Source organism: Stegostoma tigrinum, chromosome 14, assembly GCF_030684315.1.
Source record: "Stegostoma tigrinum isolate sSteTig4 chromosome 14, sSteTig4.hap1, whole genome shotgun sequence".
NCBI classification, from domain to species: domain Eukaryota; kingdom Metazoa; phylum Chordata; class Chondrichthyes; order Orectolobiformes; family Stegostomatidae; genus Stegostoma; species Stegostoma tigrinum.
In genome coordinates, this window is record NC_081367.1 from 72,456,538 (window position 1) to 72,473,632 (window position 17,095).

The 17,095-nt window shown below is 47.7% G+C and overlaps 1 protein-coding gene across 2 annotated transcripts in view; it reads left to right on the forward strand.

Annotated features, from left to right (window-relative positions):
* The window catches only part of LOC125457988 (sodium/hydrogen exchanger 9-like), a 453,786-nt gene that overhangs the window by 99,550 nt on the left and 337,141 nt on the right, over window positions 1-17,095 (forward strand). For both annotated transcript variants that reach the window (XM_059651223.1, XM_059651224.1), the window contains exons 5-6: window positions 5,900-6,015; window positions 11,224-11,329. In XM_059651223.1, coding sequence (XP_059507206.1) covers window positions 5,900-6,015; window positions 11,224-11,329 — 222 coding nt within the window. The remainder of the gene's footprint in view (window positions 1-5,899; window positions 6,016-11,223; window positions 11,330-17,095) is intronic.

A 17,095-nucleotide genomic window follows, 5' to 3' on the forward strand; every position in this document is an offset into this window, starting at 1 on the left:
TAGGGGATAAGGCAGGAACAGAATACTGATTGTGGATGATCAGCCATGATCATAATGAATGGTGGTGCTGGCTCAAAGGGCCGAATGGCCTACTCCTGCACCTATTGTCTATTGTTGAGGAAGCGGGGAGGCTGCAGGAGACCTTGGACAGGCTGGGGCTTTGGGCAAATGGAATACAATGTGGGAAAGTGAGGGGTTATGCACTTTGGTGAGAAGAATAACGGCATTGGCTATTTTCTAAGCAGGGAACATTTTCAGAATCTGAAGCACAAAAGGGCTTGGGAGTTCTAGCTCAAGAATCTCATGCAGGTTCATTTGGCAGTTAGAAAGGCAAATGCAATGTTTGCATTTATTTGAAGAGGACTAGAACACAGGAGCAGGGATGTACTGCTGAGGCTGTATAAGGCTGTGGTCAGATTGCATCTGGTATATTGTGGGCAGTTATGGTCCCTGTATCCTAAGGGAGGATGTGTCGGCTTTGGGGGGCGGTCCACAGGAGGTTTACAAGAATGATCCCGGGGATGAAGGGCTTGTCACGAGAACGAGCTGAACACTCTGGATCTGTACTCAAAGGAGTTTAGAAGGAGAAGGGACTGATTTAAGCTTAAAGAAAGGCCTGTTTGTAGTGGATGTGAAAATGATTTTTCCAGTACCGTAAAACAATTCTTGCTGTCACGTGGAGTAAATAGAACTGGCTGAAGACTGGCATCTGTGATGTTGGGGGCTATTGGAGACGGCCAGGATAGATCATCCACTCAGCACTTCCAGCTAAAGATGGCTTAGTGGGTGATCCATCTCAGCCTCCTCCAGTCATCTGTAGGGGTGCCTCTGTCTGTGTGTCTGTGACTGTGTCTGTGTGTCTGTGTTTGCATGTGTGTGTGTGTGTGTGTGTGTGTGTGTGTGTGTGTGAGAGAGAGAGACAGAGACAGACATTCAGATCTTATTGAATAGTGAAGAGGCCTCACCATGACTGACTCCTTCTCAGTCACATGCTCAGCAAATGAAGAAGCTGGCTACTTTCCAGACTTGGACCATCTTTTGATTAATATTCTTGTCATTGTGAATTCTATTTTCATTAAGTTCAGGGCTCTAAGTGCTAGTAGATGTAACCTGTTCTTTCAGACACCTACCATTAGACACTGAGATCACTGCGATTTCCAGCATAGTCTGTCCCACGGTGTCTCACCAGTATTTTGTTGGCACAATCTCGGGGTTACAGGTTAGCCCAGTCAGCCAGTGCTCCTCCCAATCGCCAAGGCCGTGTCTTGCAGCGTGATTACTAATAGGGACCAGGTCTGTGCAACAGCTTGTCATCGACAATCACTGAACTGACCTAATGAAGGACCTCTCAGGAAAGAAATGAGGTTTTGATGGGAGACAATACAGACTGCAGATGCTGGAAGCCCGAGTCTATGGGTGTGAGGCTGGAAAAGCACAGCAGGTCAGACAGCATCTGAGCAGCAGGAAAGTCAATGTTTTAGGCCAAAACCCTCTGTTAGTATCCTGGCTTGGGTTTGAACTCAGTTGGAGAGGTGATTGGAGTTGGTCTCTCTAAGCCAAAAGGCCCTGATTCAAGCCCAATTTGCTCCAATGATGTGTCTAAACAAATTGATTTGCAATGTCAGAGGTGAGTGACCAGCGTCTAACCACTCTGCTCCGAGAATGAGTGGGAAGTCATAGAGTATCAAGGTTTACAGCGTCAAAACAGGCCCTTTGGCCCAACTTGTCCATGCTGCCCAGTTTTCACAACTAACCAAGTCCCATGTGCCTGCATTTGGTCCGTATCACTCCATACCCATCCCATCCATGTAGCTGTCCAAATGTTTCTTCAATGACAAAATTGCACTCGCTTCCACGAATACCTCTGGCAGCCCATTCCAGATGCTCATCACCCTCTGTACGAAAGATTTGCCCCCGTGGACCCTTTTGTATCTCTCCCCTCTCACCTTAGACCTGTGCCGTCTACTTTTGGACCCCCCTGCGATGTGGAAAGACTTTCTGCCATCTACCTTATCTCTGCTTCTCATGATTTTATCAATCTGTATAAGGTCACCCTTCCACCTCCTACACCCCAGGGAAGAAAGTCCCAGCCTATCCAGCCTCTCCTTATATCTCAAACCTTCATCACCCTGTCTAACTGACTCCATTTTCAAGGAGCTATGAGCCTCGATCTCTTCATTCTGTGTCATTTCTTTGGCTGTGCAAGTCCAGCCCAGCTTACCAAAATGTAACACTTCACATTTACACAAATGTAACTCCATCTGCCATTTTGAGATAACAAAGTGTGAGGCTGGATGAACACAGCAGGCCAAGCAGCATCTCAGGAGCACAAAAGCTGACATTTCAGGCCTAGACCCTTCATCAGAAAAGGGTGATGGGGAGAGGATTCTGAAATAAATAGGGAGAGAGGGGGAGGCGGACTGAAGATGGATAGAGGAGAAGATAGGTGGAGAGGAGAGTATAGGTGGGGAGGTAGGGAGGGGATAGGTCAGTACAGGGAGGACGGACAGGTCAAGGAGGTGGGATGAGGTTAGTAGGTAGGAAATGGAGGTGTGGCTTGAGGTGGGAGGAGGGGATGGGTGAGAGGAAGAACAGGTTAGGGAGGCAGGGACGAGCTGGGCTGGTTTAGGGATGCAGTGGGGGAAGGGAGATTTTGAAGCTGGTGAAGTCCACATTGATACCATTGGGCTGCAGGATTCCCAAGCGGAATATGAGTTGCTGTTCCTGCAACCTTCGGGTGGCATCATTGTGGCACTGCAGGAGGCCCAGGATGGACATGCCATCTACGGAATGGGAGGGAGCGTTAAAATGGTTCACGAATGGGAGGTGTAGTTGTTAATTACGAATCGAGCATAGATATTCCGCAAAGCAGACCCCAAGCCTCCGCTTGGTTCCCCCAGTGTAGAGGAAGCCACACTGGGTACAGCCGATGCATTCTCTCTCTTTGGGCTCTATCCTATTGTTTTCTCCTTACCCTACCCACCTCCCTATTTTGTGCATATAAACTCATGTTTTCCCAGCCACCGTCAGTTCTGAGGAAGGGTCACCAGACCTGAAACGTTAACTCTGTTTTCTCGTCAACGGATGCTGCCAGACCTGCTGAGCTTTTCCAGCAACTTTGTTTTTCTTCCTTTTTATTATATTTGTTTGAGTATAATAAAGCAAAGGCAGAATTGGAGATTGATACTGATGTTGGGCAGGCAACTGCTATTAAGTTCTAAGATTTCAATTCAATCGCACAAATTTTCTTGTGTTCACTGTGTTTGTAATTTGAAGCTGCTTTCACCTTTGGAAAATTGTCTGCTGGATTTGTATTTAATTCAGTTCAGATTTGTGCGTCTCCTTATTAAATCCTAAAATCAAGCAGCATTTAATCTGTTTGAGTCAGTAATTTCGTAGCAGTGCTGAAAGCCTCTGTAGTTAGCATTTTGATGCTTGAAGCCTGGGATTTGATGAGCTTGCTGAGGGGTATGGGAGCCTACAGTGACTGCAGATAACACAGTGTAGAGCTGGATGAACACAGAAGGCCAAGCAGCATCAGAGGAGCAGGAAGGCTGATGTTTCGGGCCTAGACCCTTCTTCTATAATGACTGTACCTGGACAATGATGCTTCATTGTCTTAAATCGACAGTTCCTAGGCCCACTCTATCCTTGTGGTCTCACACATTTATTGTGTGGATGAGTTGGGGGAGAAGGACATGAGCGAAAGAAAAATATCTGTTCCCTTGTTTCAGGAACAGAGGAGCAGTGCTTCCCAATATTATTCCCGTTCTGCTGCTTGAAAGTGTTATGAGCTCTCGCTGAGATCGGGGTCGGGATTCGGGCACTGGGGGTCTGTTCGAGGGATACAGCAGCTCTTATAACCCAACCAGAGGCAGGAAATAAATGCTGGCCCAGCTGGCAACAACAACAAGCAAATTGAAAATTGTCTGCACTTCGGTCTTGCTGTGAAGTTCATGAACCCAGGGTTTCAGCTCACCTGCCCACTTGGAATGCTGATCCCCACTTTGGGAATTCTGAAGTCGAGGGAACTTTTCACTGTCATGTGACCTGAGCTTTGGCTGACGCTGGAAAGCTGAGAGAGGCGGTCCTGCATTGTTATACTGCCCAATTACCGCAGGACACCCAAGCAATGACTTTCAAAACAATCGTGGAACTGCATTTCATCTGCCGTCTGTGGATTGTACGCAGATGTAGCAGCTGATGAGGTGCTGCAGGCAGTGAGTGGGTGAGTGAATTGCCAGTTGATTAGGTTTCAGTGTTGGGGAAGAAAGGTTTTTGTTAGATTGGGAGGCAGTGAGGAGCCTGCTCTTGGACTTGGTCCATTGAAATTCAACTGGCCAATGGGGATTGGGTTTTGATATCTCATCCAAAAGATTGATGGCAATGCTGCACTCCGTCGTCAATAACAACGGGGGAGGGGGTGGGGGGTTTGGTCACAACAATGGATTGTTAACATTCCTGCCCTGGATACACCCGCTGTTAGTGAGAGAGGTGGCACTTACAGAGTTTGTAAGTAATGGAGGGGAAGGCTGGGTCAGATATTTGATTGGCATCTAACTGTAGCTTGCACGTTTGAGCTCATTTTAGAGTCATGCAGCACAGAGACAGACCCTTAAGTCCAACCAGTCCATGCCAACCATAATCCCAAACTAAACTAGCTCAGCGACAATACCACCAGACCATGGCCTTCCCCATGCTGCTACCCTGCAGTTCCATGTTTCATGACCCAATTTGCGGAATTCTGAGCTCTTCCTCTTTTTAAGATACAGATTTTCTCTGATGTTATTTTCCTGCATTGTGTCAGCTGCAGCTCATTCGATACCACTTAGCTTCTGCTTCAGATTGCTGTGTGTGCATACTCCACTCCCAAAACCTGGACTCAGAGCTTGAACATCATGCTGTAATACAGCACTGATGGAGCACTACACAGTCAGCTGGACTGTCTTGTGGACAGACGTATTAAACTAAGGCTCTAGCATGGAATCATAGAAGTGTGGAAATAGGCTGTTCGGCCCAACAAGTCCACACCGACCCTCACAGCATCCCACCCAGACCCATCCACCATAACCCACCTCATCTACACATCCTTGAGCACTGTGGGCAATTTAGCATGGCCAATCCACCGAGCCTGCACATCTTTGGACTGTGGGAGGAAACCAGAACACCCAGAGGAAACCTACGCAGACATGGGGAGAATGTGCAAACTTCACACAGACAGTCACCCGAGATTGGAATCGAACCCGAGTCCCTGGTGCTGTGAGGCAGCCGTGCTAACCACTGAGCCACCGTGCCGCCCTGTACTTGTCCTCTCGCAAGCCTCAAAAACAATCACCATGTCACTGTTCTGAAGAGGGGGGGCTGGTTATCTCCCAAGGCCTGGTTTATATTTATTCCTTAACCTGAGGGACTGAAAGCTGGTTAGCTGGACGTTATTGATGTTTGTGTAACTCTGGAGAATGTATTCGCTGAGATGTTCCAAGGGATGTGGGCCAAATGCAGGCAAATGGGACTGCTTCAGTTTAGGAAACCTGGCCTACATGGGCGAGTTGGGCGGAAAGGCCTGGTTTCCATGCTGTGCTACATCTATGACTCAACTGTTACAACAGCTTCATTTCAAAGCCACTTTATTGATCCTGAAACTCTTTAGGCTGGTCCAAATCTCTCCTAGCATTTCACCAAGGACCTGTTTTCTCCCTAATTCCCTGTACGGTTTTGTGAGCTCATAGAAAAAGTAGTTTATTGAAGCCAGAGATCTGAGGGTTGGGGTGGGCATTTGAAATACGTCTTCTGTGAGTGAGCCTGCTGTAAATGAAATAAAATTCAAAGCAGCAAGTAGGCCAAGACTAGGGATGCCTGTGCATGTCAATCACCTTGTTATGTCTTTTGTGTTTTTCAGGGGCATCATGTATGGTTTTGTCAGGGCTATGATAAGCCTTGGCCAGATAAACAGGCATGACTTCTACTTCACTGACTGTTTATTTTTTGGAGCTCTGATTTCGGCTACGGACCCAGGTGAATAACGGCGGAGGGATTGTGGGTCAAAGGACGCCATATCTGTGCCAGACAGCTCTGGGTCGTACACGTCCACCACAGCCACCAGCAATTGCTGGAGATCACCACTGCGTCAGCGGTTTAATCCTGCCTTCCCAGCACCGTTGGTAGTTGCCTGGAGGTCACACCATTCCAATTCCACACCCCCCCCCCCCAATGCTTCGTGTCCTTATCCGTCCTGCAAGTTGTTCCCAAAAACCGACCTCTTGAATCAAGCCGTTGTCACTTGTCTAAATCTGTGAGCCTGTCAAACTTATTGGATAATGTTCCTGTGACGCTTCCTAAAGGATATATCAAAAATACAAGTCATTGTTTTGGTTATAGATAGTAGGAACTGCCGATGCTGGAGAATCTGAAATAACAAAGTGTGGAGCTGGATGAAGACAGCAGGCCAAGCAGCATCAGAGGAGCAGGAAAACTGATGTTTCAGGCCTTGAAGAAGGGTCCAGACCCGAAATGTCAGCTTTCCTGTTCCTCTGATGCTGCCTGGCCTGCTGTGATCATCCAGCTCCACTATCTCATTGTTTTGATTGATCCTTTGAGCTCATGGAAACCAAGCAGATTATTAACTGCTGACTCCCAGCTTCCACGTTCCAAAGGTACGGAAATGGGAACAAGCAGGGAGTGGGAAACAGGGAGCAAAGCTTCAAGGGGTGGGACTTTTAGGAGGTTTTGGGGTTTAAACATCAGTCGTTTAATGGTAGGATAACGTGGCTGCTATCAATTGACCCTTTCCAATATATCTCCAGCTCTCCCTATTCTGCTGGTTCTCATCACTGATCTGCCTCGTTTTCTCATTAGTTTCTTGTTAATAAAGGAACTACACTCTACAGTGTTACATGTAAGTGGAACACATGGCTCAGAGTAAAAATGTGGGCAAGATGTTGTGATGGTAATGATAGGAAATCCAATGAAGGGTAGAATGGGATTGTTACAGACTGTAATTGACTGAGGTTTGAGGCGAGTGCAGACTGTAATTGACTGAGGTTTGAGGTCTCAGTGCAGACTGTAATTGACTGAGGTTTGAGGTCTCTGTGCAGACTGTAATTGACTGAGGTTTGAGGTGAGTGCAGACTGTAATTGACTGAGATTTGAGGTCTCTGTCCAGACACTAATTGACCGAGGTTTGAGGTCTCAGTGCAGACTGTAATTGACCGAGGTTTGAGGTCTCAGTGAAGACTGTAATTGACCGAGGTTTGAGGTCTCAGTGCAGACTGTAATTGACTGAGGTTTGAGATCTCAGTGCAGACTGTAATTGACCGAGGTTTGAGATCTCAGTGCAGACTGTAATTGACTGAGGTTTGAGGTCTCTGTCCAGACACTAATTGACCGAGGTTTGAGGTCTCAGTGCAGACTGTAATTGACTGAGGTTTGAGGTCTCTGTCCAGACACTAATTGACCGAGGTTTGAGGTCTCAGTGCAGACTGTAATTGACTGAGGTTTGAGGTCTCAGTGCAGACTATATCTGACCAATTGCGATCACATTGTTTTACTCTTGGTGAACTTCAAGAACTAAAAATCACCTGTGGCAGCTGTTATTTTAAACGTAGTTGATTCATCAACAAGTTTTGGACTACCTACTCGTAAATGAAATGATGAGTAGCCTAACCAGGTTCAGAGATCAGTAGATTCCAGGGCTAAATTTGAATATTGAGGATTTATGTGAAAAATTGCCTGATGGGGTGCGATGGAAGGTGTTATGTGCAACAATCTTTCCTGGAGTTTGGATTTCAAAATAGTGGCATATAAGTGTTTGTTACTTCTTGTGAAGAATTTTTTTTTTGAAAAGGTGGAAAACTGCCTTAGACAATCCTTCCAGAACAGTGAAATAATTCAATATGTGACAGCAAACAGCTGACTGCAAACCTCCTGGAGTGTTAATGGAAAATTGCTTATGTCATGGTGGTTTATGGCAGCCAGGATGAACATGAAAACCTGTTGGCTTGTCTTAAGTTCAGAATAATCAAATATTAGTTTAAGTTTAGAAGCTGCAGATTGGAATGTTTTTAGAGTAGTTTGACTAGGGCCAAAAGCCAACATAGTTTCTCTCTAAGAAACAAGTTTATTTTCAGAGCTGGTCATGGGAAATATAGTTACCACAGAAGAAATGTTTAGTTTGTGAAACTTTACAGCTGGAGTATTTGGTTAGAAATGGTTATTAAAAGCTGAGAAAATTTAAGCTCTCAGTTTTGAGAGTATTCATGCAAGAAGACTCTACAATTCACAAGACAGAAACTTGGGAAAATTAGTTAAGTCTGATGTAAACATTTGATCTCAAGGGGTAATTTGTTCGGATTTAAGCCTCTGTAGGTTGATGAATGTCTCCATCTCTCATTGTCTCCCTCTCTCATTCTGTGTCTCTTTTTGAAAAAGGGCCCCACCCCGAAACATCAACTTTTCTGCTGCTCTGATGCTGCCTGGCCTGCTGTCTTCCTCCAGCTCCACTCTGTTTTATCCTTGCCTTATTCTCTCGCTCCCGCTCTCCTTCTATCTCTCTCTCTCACACTCTCATTCTCTCGCGCTCTCTCTCTCATTCCCTTGCGTTTGCTCTCATTCTCCGTCTCGTTCTCACTTTCATTCTCGCTCTCGTTCTCTCTCTCTCTCGCTCTCATTCTTTCTTCCCACACTCGTTCCCTCGCTCTCATTCTCGCGCTCTCGCTCTCATTGTCTCGCGCTCATGCTCTCGCTCTCGCGCGCTCATTCTCTCGCTCTCTGTCACTCTCATTCTGTCTCTTCCCCTCCCCCCCCATCACCTCCCATCAAAATCTTTATCATTCACATAAGGTACATCCACTGCGTTCATTATTTCTACATTGGTCATGTTTTCCACTGCTCAGGCCTCCAGGTTTGGTCGTGCCTGGATTCCCGGAATTCTGACAGAGAGGTTTGATCAGTGGCCGGTGGACAGGATAATGTGACCCTGTCCCTTTCCTCCCCTTAGGCCCCTGATCATGGTAACCAGCAGTTGCTTACATTGCTGACACCATCAACCTCATTGACTGTCCCAGGGAGCCATGAGCACTAACACTAAGAGTAAAAATTACTTGAACTTGATCTGACATTATTTTGCCGGGCCAGCTCATTGATGCAGAGGGGCACTCAGTTCTTGAGAAGCCATAATCCCACTGTTTGCCAATGGAGACAGTCTCACCAGCCTGGGAGCCGAGGTATGGGCACGCCGACATTGTGGGCCACAGTGTTGTTGGCTCCCTTGGTGTCAGGGATAAGTGACTGGGGCTGGAAACTGGGATAATAAAGTGTGGAGCTGGATGAGCACAGCAGACCAAGCAGCATCTCAGGAGCACAAAAGCTGACGTTTCGGGCCTAGACCCTTCATCAGAAAAGGGGGATGGGGAGAGGGTTCTGAAATAAATAGTGAGAAAGGGGGAGGCGGACTGAAGATGGATAGAGGAGAAGATAGGTGGAGAGGAGAGTATAGGTAGGAAGGAGGATAGGTCAGTCCGGGGAGGACGGCCAGGTCAAGGGGGCGGGATAAGGTTAGTCGGTAGGAAAGGGAGGTGCGGCTTGAGGTGGGAGGAGGGTATAGCTGAGAGGAAGAACAGGTTAGGGAGGCGGGAATGAGCTGGGCTGGTTTTGGGATGCAGTGTGGGGAGGGGACAAACTGGGCTGGGTTTGGGATGCAGTGGGGGAAGGGGAGATTTTGAAGCTGGTGAAGTCCACATTGATACCATTGGGCTGCAGGGTTCCCAAGCGGAATATGAGTTGCTGTTCCTGCAACCTTCAGGTGGCATCATTGTGGCACTGCAGGAGGCCCAGGATGGACATGTTGTCTGAGGAATGTGAGGGAGAGTGGGATGTTTCTCCTCAGGACAGAAACGGTTAAGGGGAGATTTAACAGTGGAGTTCAAAATTTGAGGGGTTTTCAGGAATACAGAAATTCCACAGGCAGGTTGGGGAACAGAGGGCTCAGATTTATTCTCTTTGGCCAAAGAATGAGAGGAGAACGGAAGCAGAACATTATTCTATAGCATGTTAGTTCTGCACAATCAAGGAATGTTGGCTTTGGTGGTTGGACAAAGGTTTGGCCTCTGTTTTTGAAAATATAAATGACCCCGTTGAAAGTGAGGTAAGACGTGAGATTCTAGTGCTGGAAACACAGAGACTGAGGCCCAAGCCTCTGCCATGTGAGGCCAACTTGTGATCATTACCATGTGACCATCCGTCACGTTCCCGATGACCCAGGAGTCCAGAACAGGGGTCACTGCCTAATGATACAGGACTGACCATTTAGGACTGAGATGAGGAGAAATGTTTTCACCCAGACAGTGGTGAGCATGTGGAAATCTCTGCCACAGAAAGTGGTTGAGGCCAATACCCTGAATATTTTAAGAAGGAGTTAGATATAGTTCATGAGGCTAAAGGGATCAAAGGGTATGGGGAGAAAGTGAGAAATGGAGGACTGAGTCGGATGTTCAGCTATGATTGTATTGAATGGGAAAGCAGGCACAAAGGGCTGAATAACATACTCCTCCTAATTTCTAAGTTTCGAATTCAGGGATTCCTTGCCCTGTTTCCGTTCTGGCAGTTTTTACTAGTGCATGATGAGGACAATGGCAATCCAGCGCACAGCACTGCCAGCCCTCACCAGCTTCACTGTGAGGGTGAAAAGTTCTGAGGTCCGCCTTTGCCAACCCTGACAATTGTGCACGCCCAGGTCTCTTCTGTAAATGGAAGGGGTTTGGGGGTTGGGGGGTCGGGGGAAGGGCGGTGGGGAGCCGTGAACCACAGCAGAACCCTAGTCCCAAATAATCAGGGAAGACGATGGCCTGTTGGTATTATCGCTCGACTGCTAATGCAGAGACCCAAATAACATTCTGAGGACCTGGGTTCGAACCCTGCTATGGCAGGCGGTAGAATTTGAATTCAAGAGATGTCTGGAACTAAGAATCTAATATGACCGCAAAACCATTGTCAGTTGTTGGGGAAAACCCCAACTGGTTCACTAATGTCCTTCAGGGAAGGAAGCTGCCATGCTTACCTGGCCTGGCCTCCATGTGACTCCAGACCCACAGCCATGTGGCTGACAATGTGGGCCTTTGATTAAGGTGGGTTTTTAGGGTTTTGGTTTTCAGCTAATGTGACACATCATGGCCTCCCCATTCCTGTAATGTTTGAATAAAAGAGTGTCTCATTTTTCCCCACACACAGTGACAGTGCTTGCCATCTTCCACGAGCTCAACGTAGACATGCAACTCTACACGCTGCTGTTTGGGGAGAGCGTTCTCAATGACGCAGTCGCCATCGTCCTGACCTAGTAAGCATGGGGTGGGGACTGGGGGTGGGGGGAAGAACTGCCAAATCAAAATGCATCTTTTGTCAATCCACTGAAGGCAGCAGAGGTGCTGAACTTCCGAGATCTCGGCTCGACCGTGACCCCAGCTTTCTCTCCACCCAGCAACACGTCAGCTAGCTTTGAATAAACTGCCTTGCAATTAGAAATTCCTTCTGCATTTTCCAGCACCCCAAATGACCTCCTGCCCCGCCCCACAAACCTGTGCCCGATAGGGTTCCTACAGTGTGGAAACAGGCCTTTCAGCTCATCGAACCCATGCCAACCCTTTGAGGAACAGCCCACCCAGACACAGCCCTCCACCCTGTTCACAGAATGCCTACAGTGTGCAAATGGGCCATTCGGCCCAGCAAGTCCACACCACTGCTCCAAAGAGGATCCCACTCAGACTCATTCCCCTACCCCTGCATTTCCCCATGTCCATCCCACCTAATCTACACATCCCTGGACACTACGGGCAATTTAGCATAGCCAATCCACCCCAACCTGCACATCTTTGGTCTGTGGGAGGAAACCCATGCAGACACGGGGAGAATGTGCAAACTCCACATAGACAGTTGCCCGAGGCTGGAATCGAACCCAGGTCCCTGGCGTTGTGAGGCTGCAGTGCTAACCACTGAGCTACCATGCTGCTGCCCCACTGTTGGATGTGTAATATGCATTTGGATGTGTAATATGCTCTTCCTCCTTTATGCATTCACAAATCATCTTATAGAGCAAGATTTTGAAGTCTAGTTTCCAGTTCATAATCTATTTTCAAGCTCCCTGTTATCTTTCTCTTTTGGCTGATTTCTTTTTGAGCACAAATCGCTGGCACTGAGTCACAAACATCGAGGGATTTGGATCCAGCAATCGTTTAAGGGGTGAAAATATCACACGGTCTTTTGTCTGTTATTTGAGCAGAGGTATCACCTGTTTAGTGTTATAGGTCATCACCTGCCCTGGAAGAGCAGACATAAGCCTAGAAAATGTTTTCGACACTCACTTGCTAATTCTGCCATCGGTAATTTGAAAACTCTTGTCTCAAATACCAACCAGTATTTCAAAAAAGCGGAGAGAAAGGAGAGTTGGTGTTTTATGTCAAGCATCAGCAGTTCCTGCTATCCCTAGAACAGTATATACTTTGATTTATCCCATCCCTTGATTTATATTCTGCCCGCTTTGACCATATCCTCAACGTTTTGTTGGTTTTGGTGATAACTTCCTCGATATTGTTTGGACCTGTTGAGAATCGGGTTCGGTGAGATGTCTTTACTTGCATTCTTGTCTATTTCAAAAATCGTTCCTGGTGAATTGGTACCCCTTCGCTTTAGTTATCTGTATGAAACAGTAGATGACACACGCTTGAGAAGCTCAGTAGGCCTCCGATCAATACACCTCCTCCCACCCACCCTCCTGCAAAAATTCCATCCCCTATTCCCAATTCCTCCGCCTCCGCCGCATCTGCTCCCACGATGAGGCATTCCACTCCCGCACATCCCAGATGTCCAAGTTCTTCAAGGACCGCAAATTTCCCCCCACAGTGATCCAGAACGCCCTTGACCGCGTCTCCCGCATTTCCCGCAACACATCCCTCACACCCCGCACCCGCCTCAACCGCCCAAGGAGGATCCCCCTCGTTCTCACACACCACCCCACCAACCTCCGGATACAACGCATCATCCTCTGACACTTCCGCCATCTACAATCCGACCCCACCGCCCAAGACATTTTTCCATCCCCACCCTTGTCTGCTTTCCGGAGAGACCACTCTCTCCGTGACTCCCTTGTTCGCTCCACTCTGCCCTCCAACCCCACCACACCCGGCACCTTCCCCTGCAACCGCAGGAAATGCTACACTTGCCCCCACACCTCCTCCCTCACCCCTATCCCAGGCCCCAAGATGACTTTCCATATTAAGCAGAGGTTCACCTGCACATCTGCCAATGTGGTATACTGCATCCATTGTACCCGGTATGGCTTCCTCTACATTGGGGAAACCAAGCGGAGGCTTGGGGGCTGCTTTGCAGAACACCTCCACTCGGTTCGCAATAAACAACTGCACCTCCCAGTCACAAACCATTTCCACTCTCCCTCCCATTCTTTAGATGACATGTCCAACATGGGCCTCCTGCAGTGCCACAATGATGCCACCCGAAGGTTGCAGGAACAGCAACTCTTGGGAACCCTGCAGCCCATTGGTATCAATGTGGACTTCACCAGCTTCAAAATCTCCCCTTCCCCCACTGCATCCCAAAACCAGCCCAGTTTGTCCCCTCCCACCACTGCACCACACAACCAGCCCAGCTCTTCCCCTCCAACCACTGCATCCCAAAACCAGTCCAACCTGTCTCTGCTTCCCTAACCTGTTCTTCCTCTCACCCATCCCTTCCTCCCACCCCAAGCCGCACCTCCATCTCCTACCTACTAACCTCATCCCACCTCCTTGACCTGTCCGTCTTCCCTGGACTGACCTATCCCCTCCCTACCTCCCCACCTATACTCTCTCCACCTATCTTCTTTTCTCTCCCTCTTCAGTCCGCCTCCCCCTCTCTCCCTATTTATTCCAGAACCCTCACCCCATCCCCCTCTCTGATGAAGGGTCTAGGCCCGAAACGTCAGCTTTTGTGCTCCTGAGATGCTGCTGGGCCTGCTGTGTTCATCCAGCCTCACATTTTATTATCCAGGCCTCCGATTATATCTGGTTTGTTATTGTCACATGAAACACAGTGCAAAGTATTGCTGTGTATGCCATACAGGCAAATCAAAACTTACATAAATACATCGGGGAACAGAACGGAATGCAGAATGTAGTGTTACGGCTGCAGAGAATGATCAACTCTAATTCATGAGAGGTGCATTCATCAGTCAGATGGCAGTAGGAAGAAGCTATTCTTGAATCTGTTTGCATGTGCTTTCAAACGTTTTGTATCTTGTACTGGAAGGAAGTGGGTGGAAGAGACTATAACCAAGCTGATTACGTTGGCAACTTTCCAGAGGCAATGGAAATATAGATGAAGTCAAAGAATGAAGGCTGGTTTGTGTGTGATGGATTGGGATGCATTCACAACTCCCTATAAATTCTTGCGGTCTTGAGCAGACCTATAGCCATACCAAGCTGTGCTCGATCCAGATAGGATGCTTTCTTTAGTGCATCTGTAAAAATTGGGAGGAGTCCTTGTGGACATGCTGAATTTCCTTAGCTTCCTGAGGAAGTAAAGTTATTGGTTTGCTTTGTTGACTGTAGCACTGATGTGGATGGACCAGGTCTGGCAGCATCTGTGGAGAGAGACTGTTAACATTGAGTATGATCTAAGTCATCTTCAGAACCAGTTCAGGTCCTAATCCTAACCCTGAATGTGTTCTGAAGAAGAATCCTACTAGGTTCAACATCGATTGTTTCACTGTCTACAGATATTGCCAGACCTGCTGAGTTTCTCCTCTACTTTGTGCTTTTATTTCAGATTTCCAGTTTTTTTGCTTTCATCTGCAATAAATTAATTTGTAATTTCTTTTTCCATTATTCATTCACGAGATGAGGGCATCACCGGCTAAGCAGTATTCATTGTCCATCCCTAATTGCCCAGAGGGCAGTTCAGAGTCAGCCACTTTGCTATGCATCTGGAGTCACATGTAGGCCAGACCAGGTAAGGATGGCAGTTTCCTTCCCTAAAGGATGTTAGTGAAACTGATGGGTTTTCCCAACACAAACAAAAACAATGGAACACCTCCACTCAGTTCACAATAAACAACTGCACCTCCTAGCCGTGAACCATTTCAACACCCCCTCCCATTCCTCAGACAGCATTTCCATCATGGGCCTCCTGCAGTGCCACAATGATGCCACCCGAAGGTTGCAGGAACAGCAACTCATATTCCGCTTGGGAACCCCGCAGCCCAATGGTATCAATGTGGACTTCACAAGCTTCAAAATCTCCCCTTCCCCCATCCCAAAACCAGCCCAGCTCGTCCCCTCCCCCTCACTGCATCCCAAAACCAACCCAGCTCGTCCCCGCCTCCCTAACCTGTTCTTCCTCTCACCCATCTCCTCCTCCCACCTCAAGCCGCACCCTCATCTCCCACCTACTAACCTCATCCTGCCTCCTTGACCTGTCCGTCCTCCCTGGACTGACCTATCCCCTTCCTACCTCCCCACCCATACTCTCCTCTCCACCTATCTTCACCTCTATCCATCTTCAGTCCGCCTCCCCCTCTCTCCCTATTTATTCCAGAACCCTCACCCCATCCCCCTCTCTGATGAAGGGTCTAGGCCTGAAACGTCAGCTTTTGTGCTCCTGAGATGCTGCTTGGCCTGCTGTGTTCATCCAGCTCCACACTTTGTTATATTGCTGGAAAAGCTCAGCAGGTCTGGAAGCATCTGTGGAGGAGAAGACAGAGTTCACATTTCGGGCCTGGTGACCCTTCCTTTGAGACCTGCTGAGCTTTTCCAGCAGCTTTGTTTTTGACCCGTTATTTGCAAATGCGTAGCCTTTAACAATAGCCCAGTGTCTCACTGAGTCAGGCATACAGAGACCTGTTATCCCTGATACTCACCCTTGCAGAACAAAGAACGATACAGCGCAGGAACAGGCCCTTCGACCCTCCGTGCCTGTTCCAACACATTTTGCCCTTCCATACTAAAACCGCCTTCATTTCAGGATCCTTCTATCCCCTTCCTATTCATGTAGTTGTCCAGGTGTTCCTTGAATGCTGCTATGGTGTCTGCTTGTGCCACCTCCTCTGGTAGTATGTTGCAGGCACTACCCACCCTTTGTGTGAAGAACTTGCCTCTCACATCTCTTTTAAACTTCTCCCCTGGAACCTTGAACCTGTGTCCCTTAGTGATTGACCCCTCCACCCTGGGAAAAATTCCTCATTCCTTCCCCTCTATCCATGCCATTCACAATGTTATAATCATCTGTCAGGTTGCCCCTCAACCTCTTACGTTCCAGTGAAAATAAACCCAGTCTATCCAACCTTACTTCAGAGCTAAAATTCCCCCATACTAGGCAACTAGTAAACCTTTTCCATACCCTCTCCAAAGTATCTTTATCCTTCTAGTAGCGCAATATTCCAAGCGTGGTCTATCTAAAATGCTGCAGCTTTATAGAACAACTTGTTTGTACTCATACAGTGCCCCTTCCAATGAAGACAAACATGCCATAGGCCTTTTTACTACTTTGTCTACCTGCGCTGCCACCTTCAGTGATCCATGGACCTGTACCCCCAGATCCTTCTGCATATCAATACTGCTAAAGGTTCTGCCATTCACTGTATAATTTACATATATACTTAACCTTCCAAAATGAATCACCTCACATTTGTCCGTATTAAACTCCATCTGCCATTTTTCTGCCCATGCCTCCTGCTGTATCCTCTGACAAACCTCCTCACTGTCCAAAACTCCACCAATCTTTGTATCTTCCACAAATGTATTTAATACACCAGCCATGTTTCCCTCCAAATCATTTATATAGACCATGAACAGCAGAGGTGCCAGCACCGATCCCTGTGGAACACCACTGTCACAATTCCCCAATTGAAAAGGCATTCTTCCACCACTACCCTCTGTCTCCTATGACTAAGCCAGTCCTGTGTCCATCTTACCAGCCCACCCCGATACCATGTGACTTCATCTTTGTACCAGTCTGCCATCAGGGATCCTTGTCAGAGGCTTTACTGGAGTTCATATAGACAACATCGACTGCTTTTCTCTCAACAATCATCTTTGTCACGTCCTCAAAAATCTCA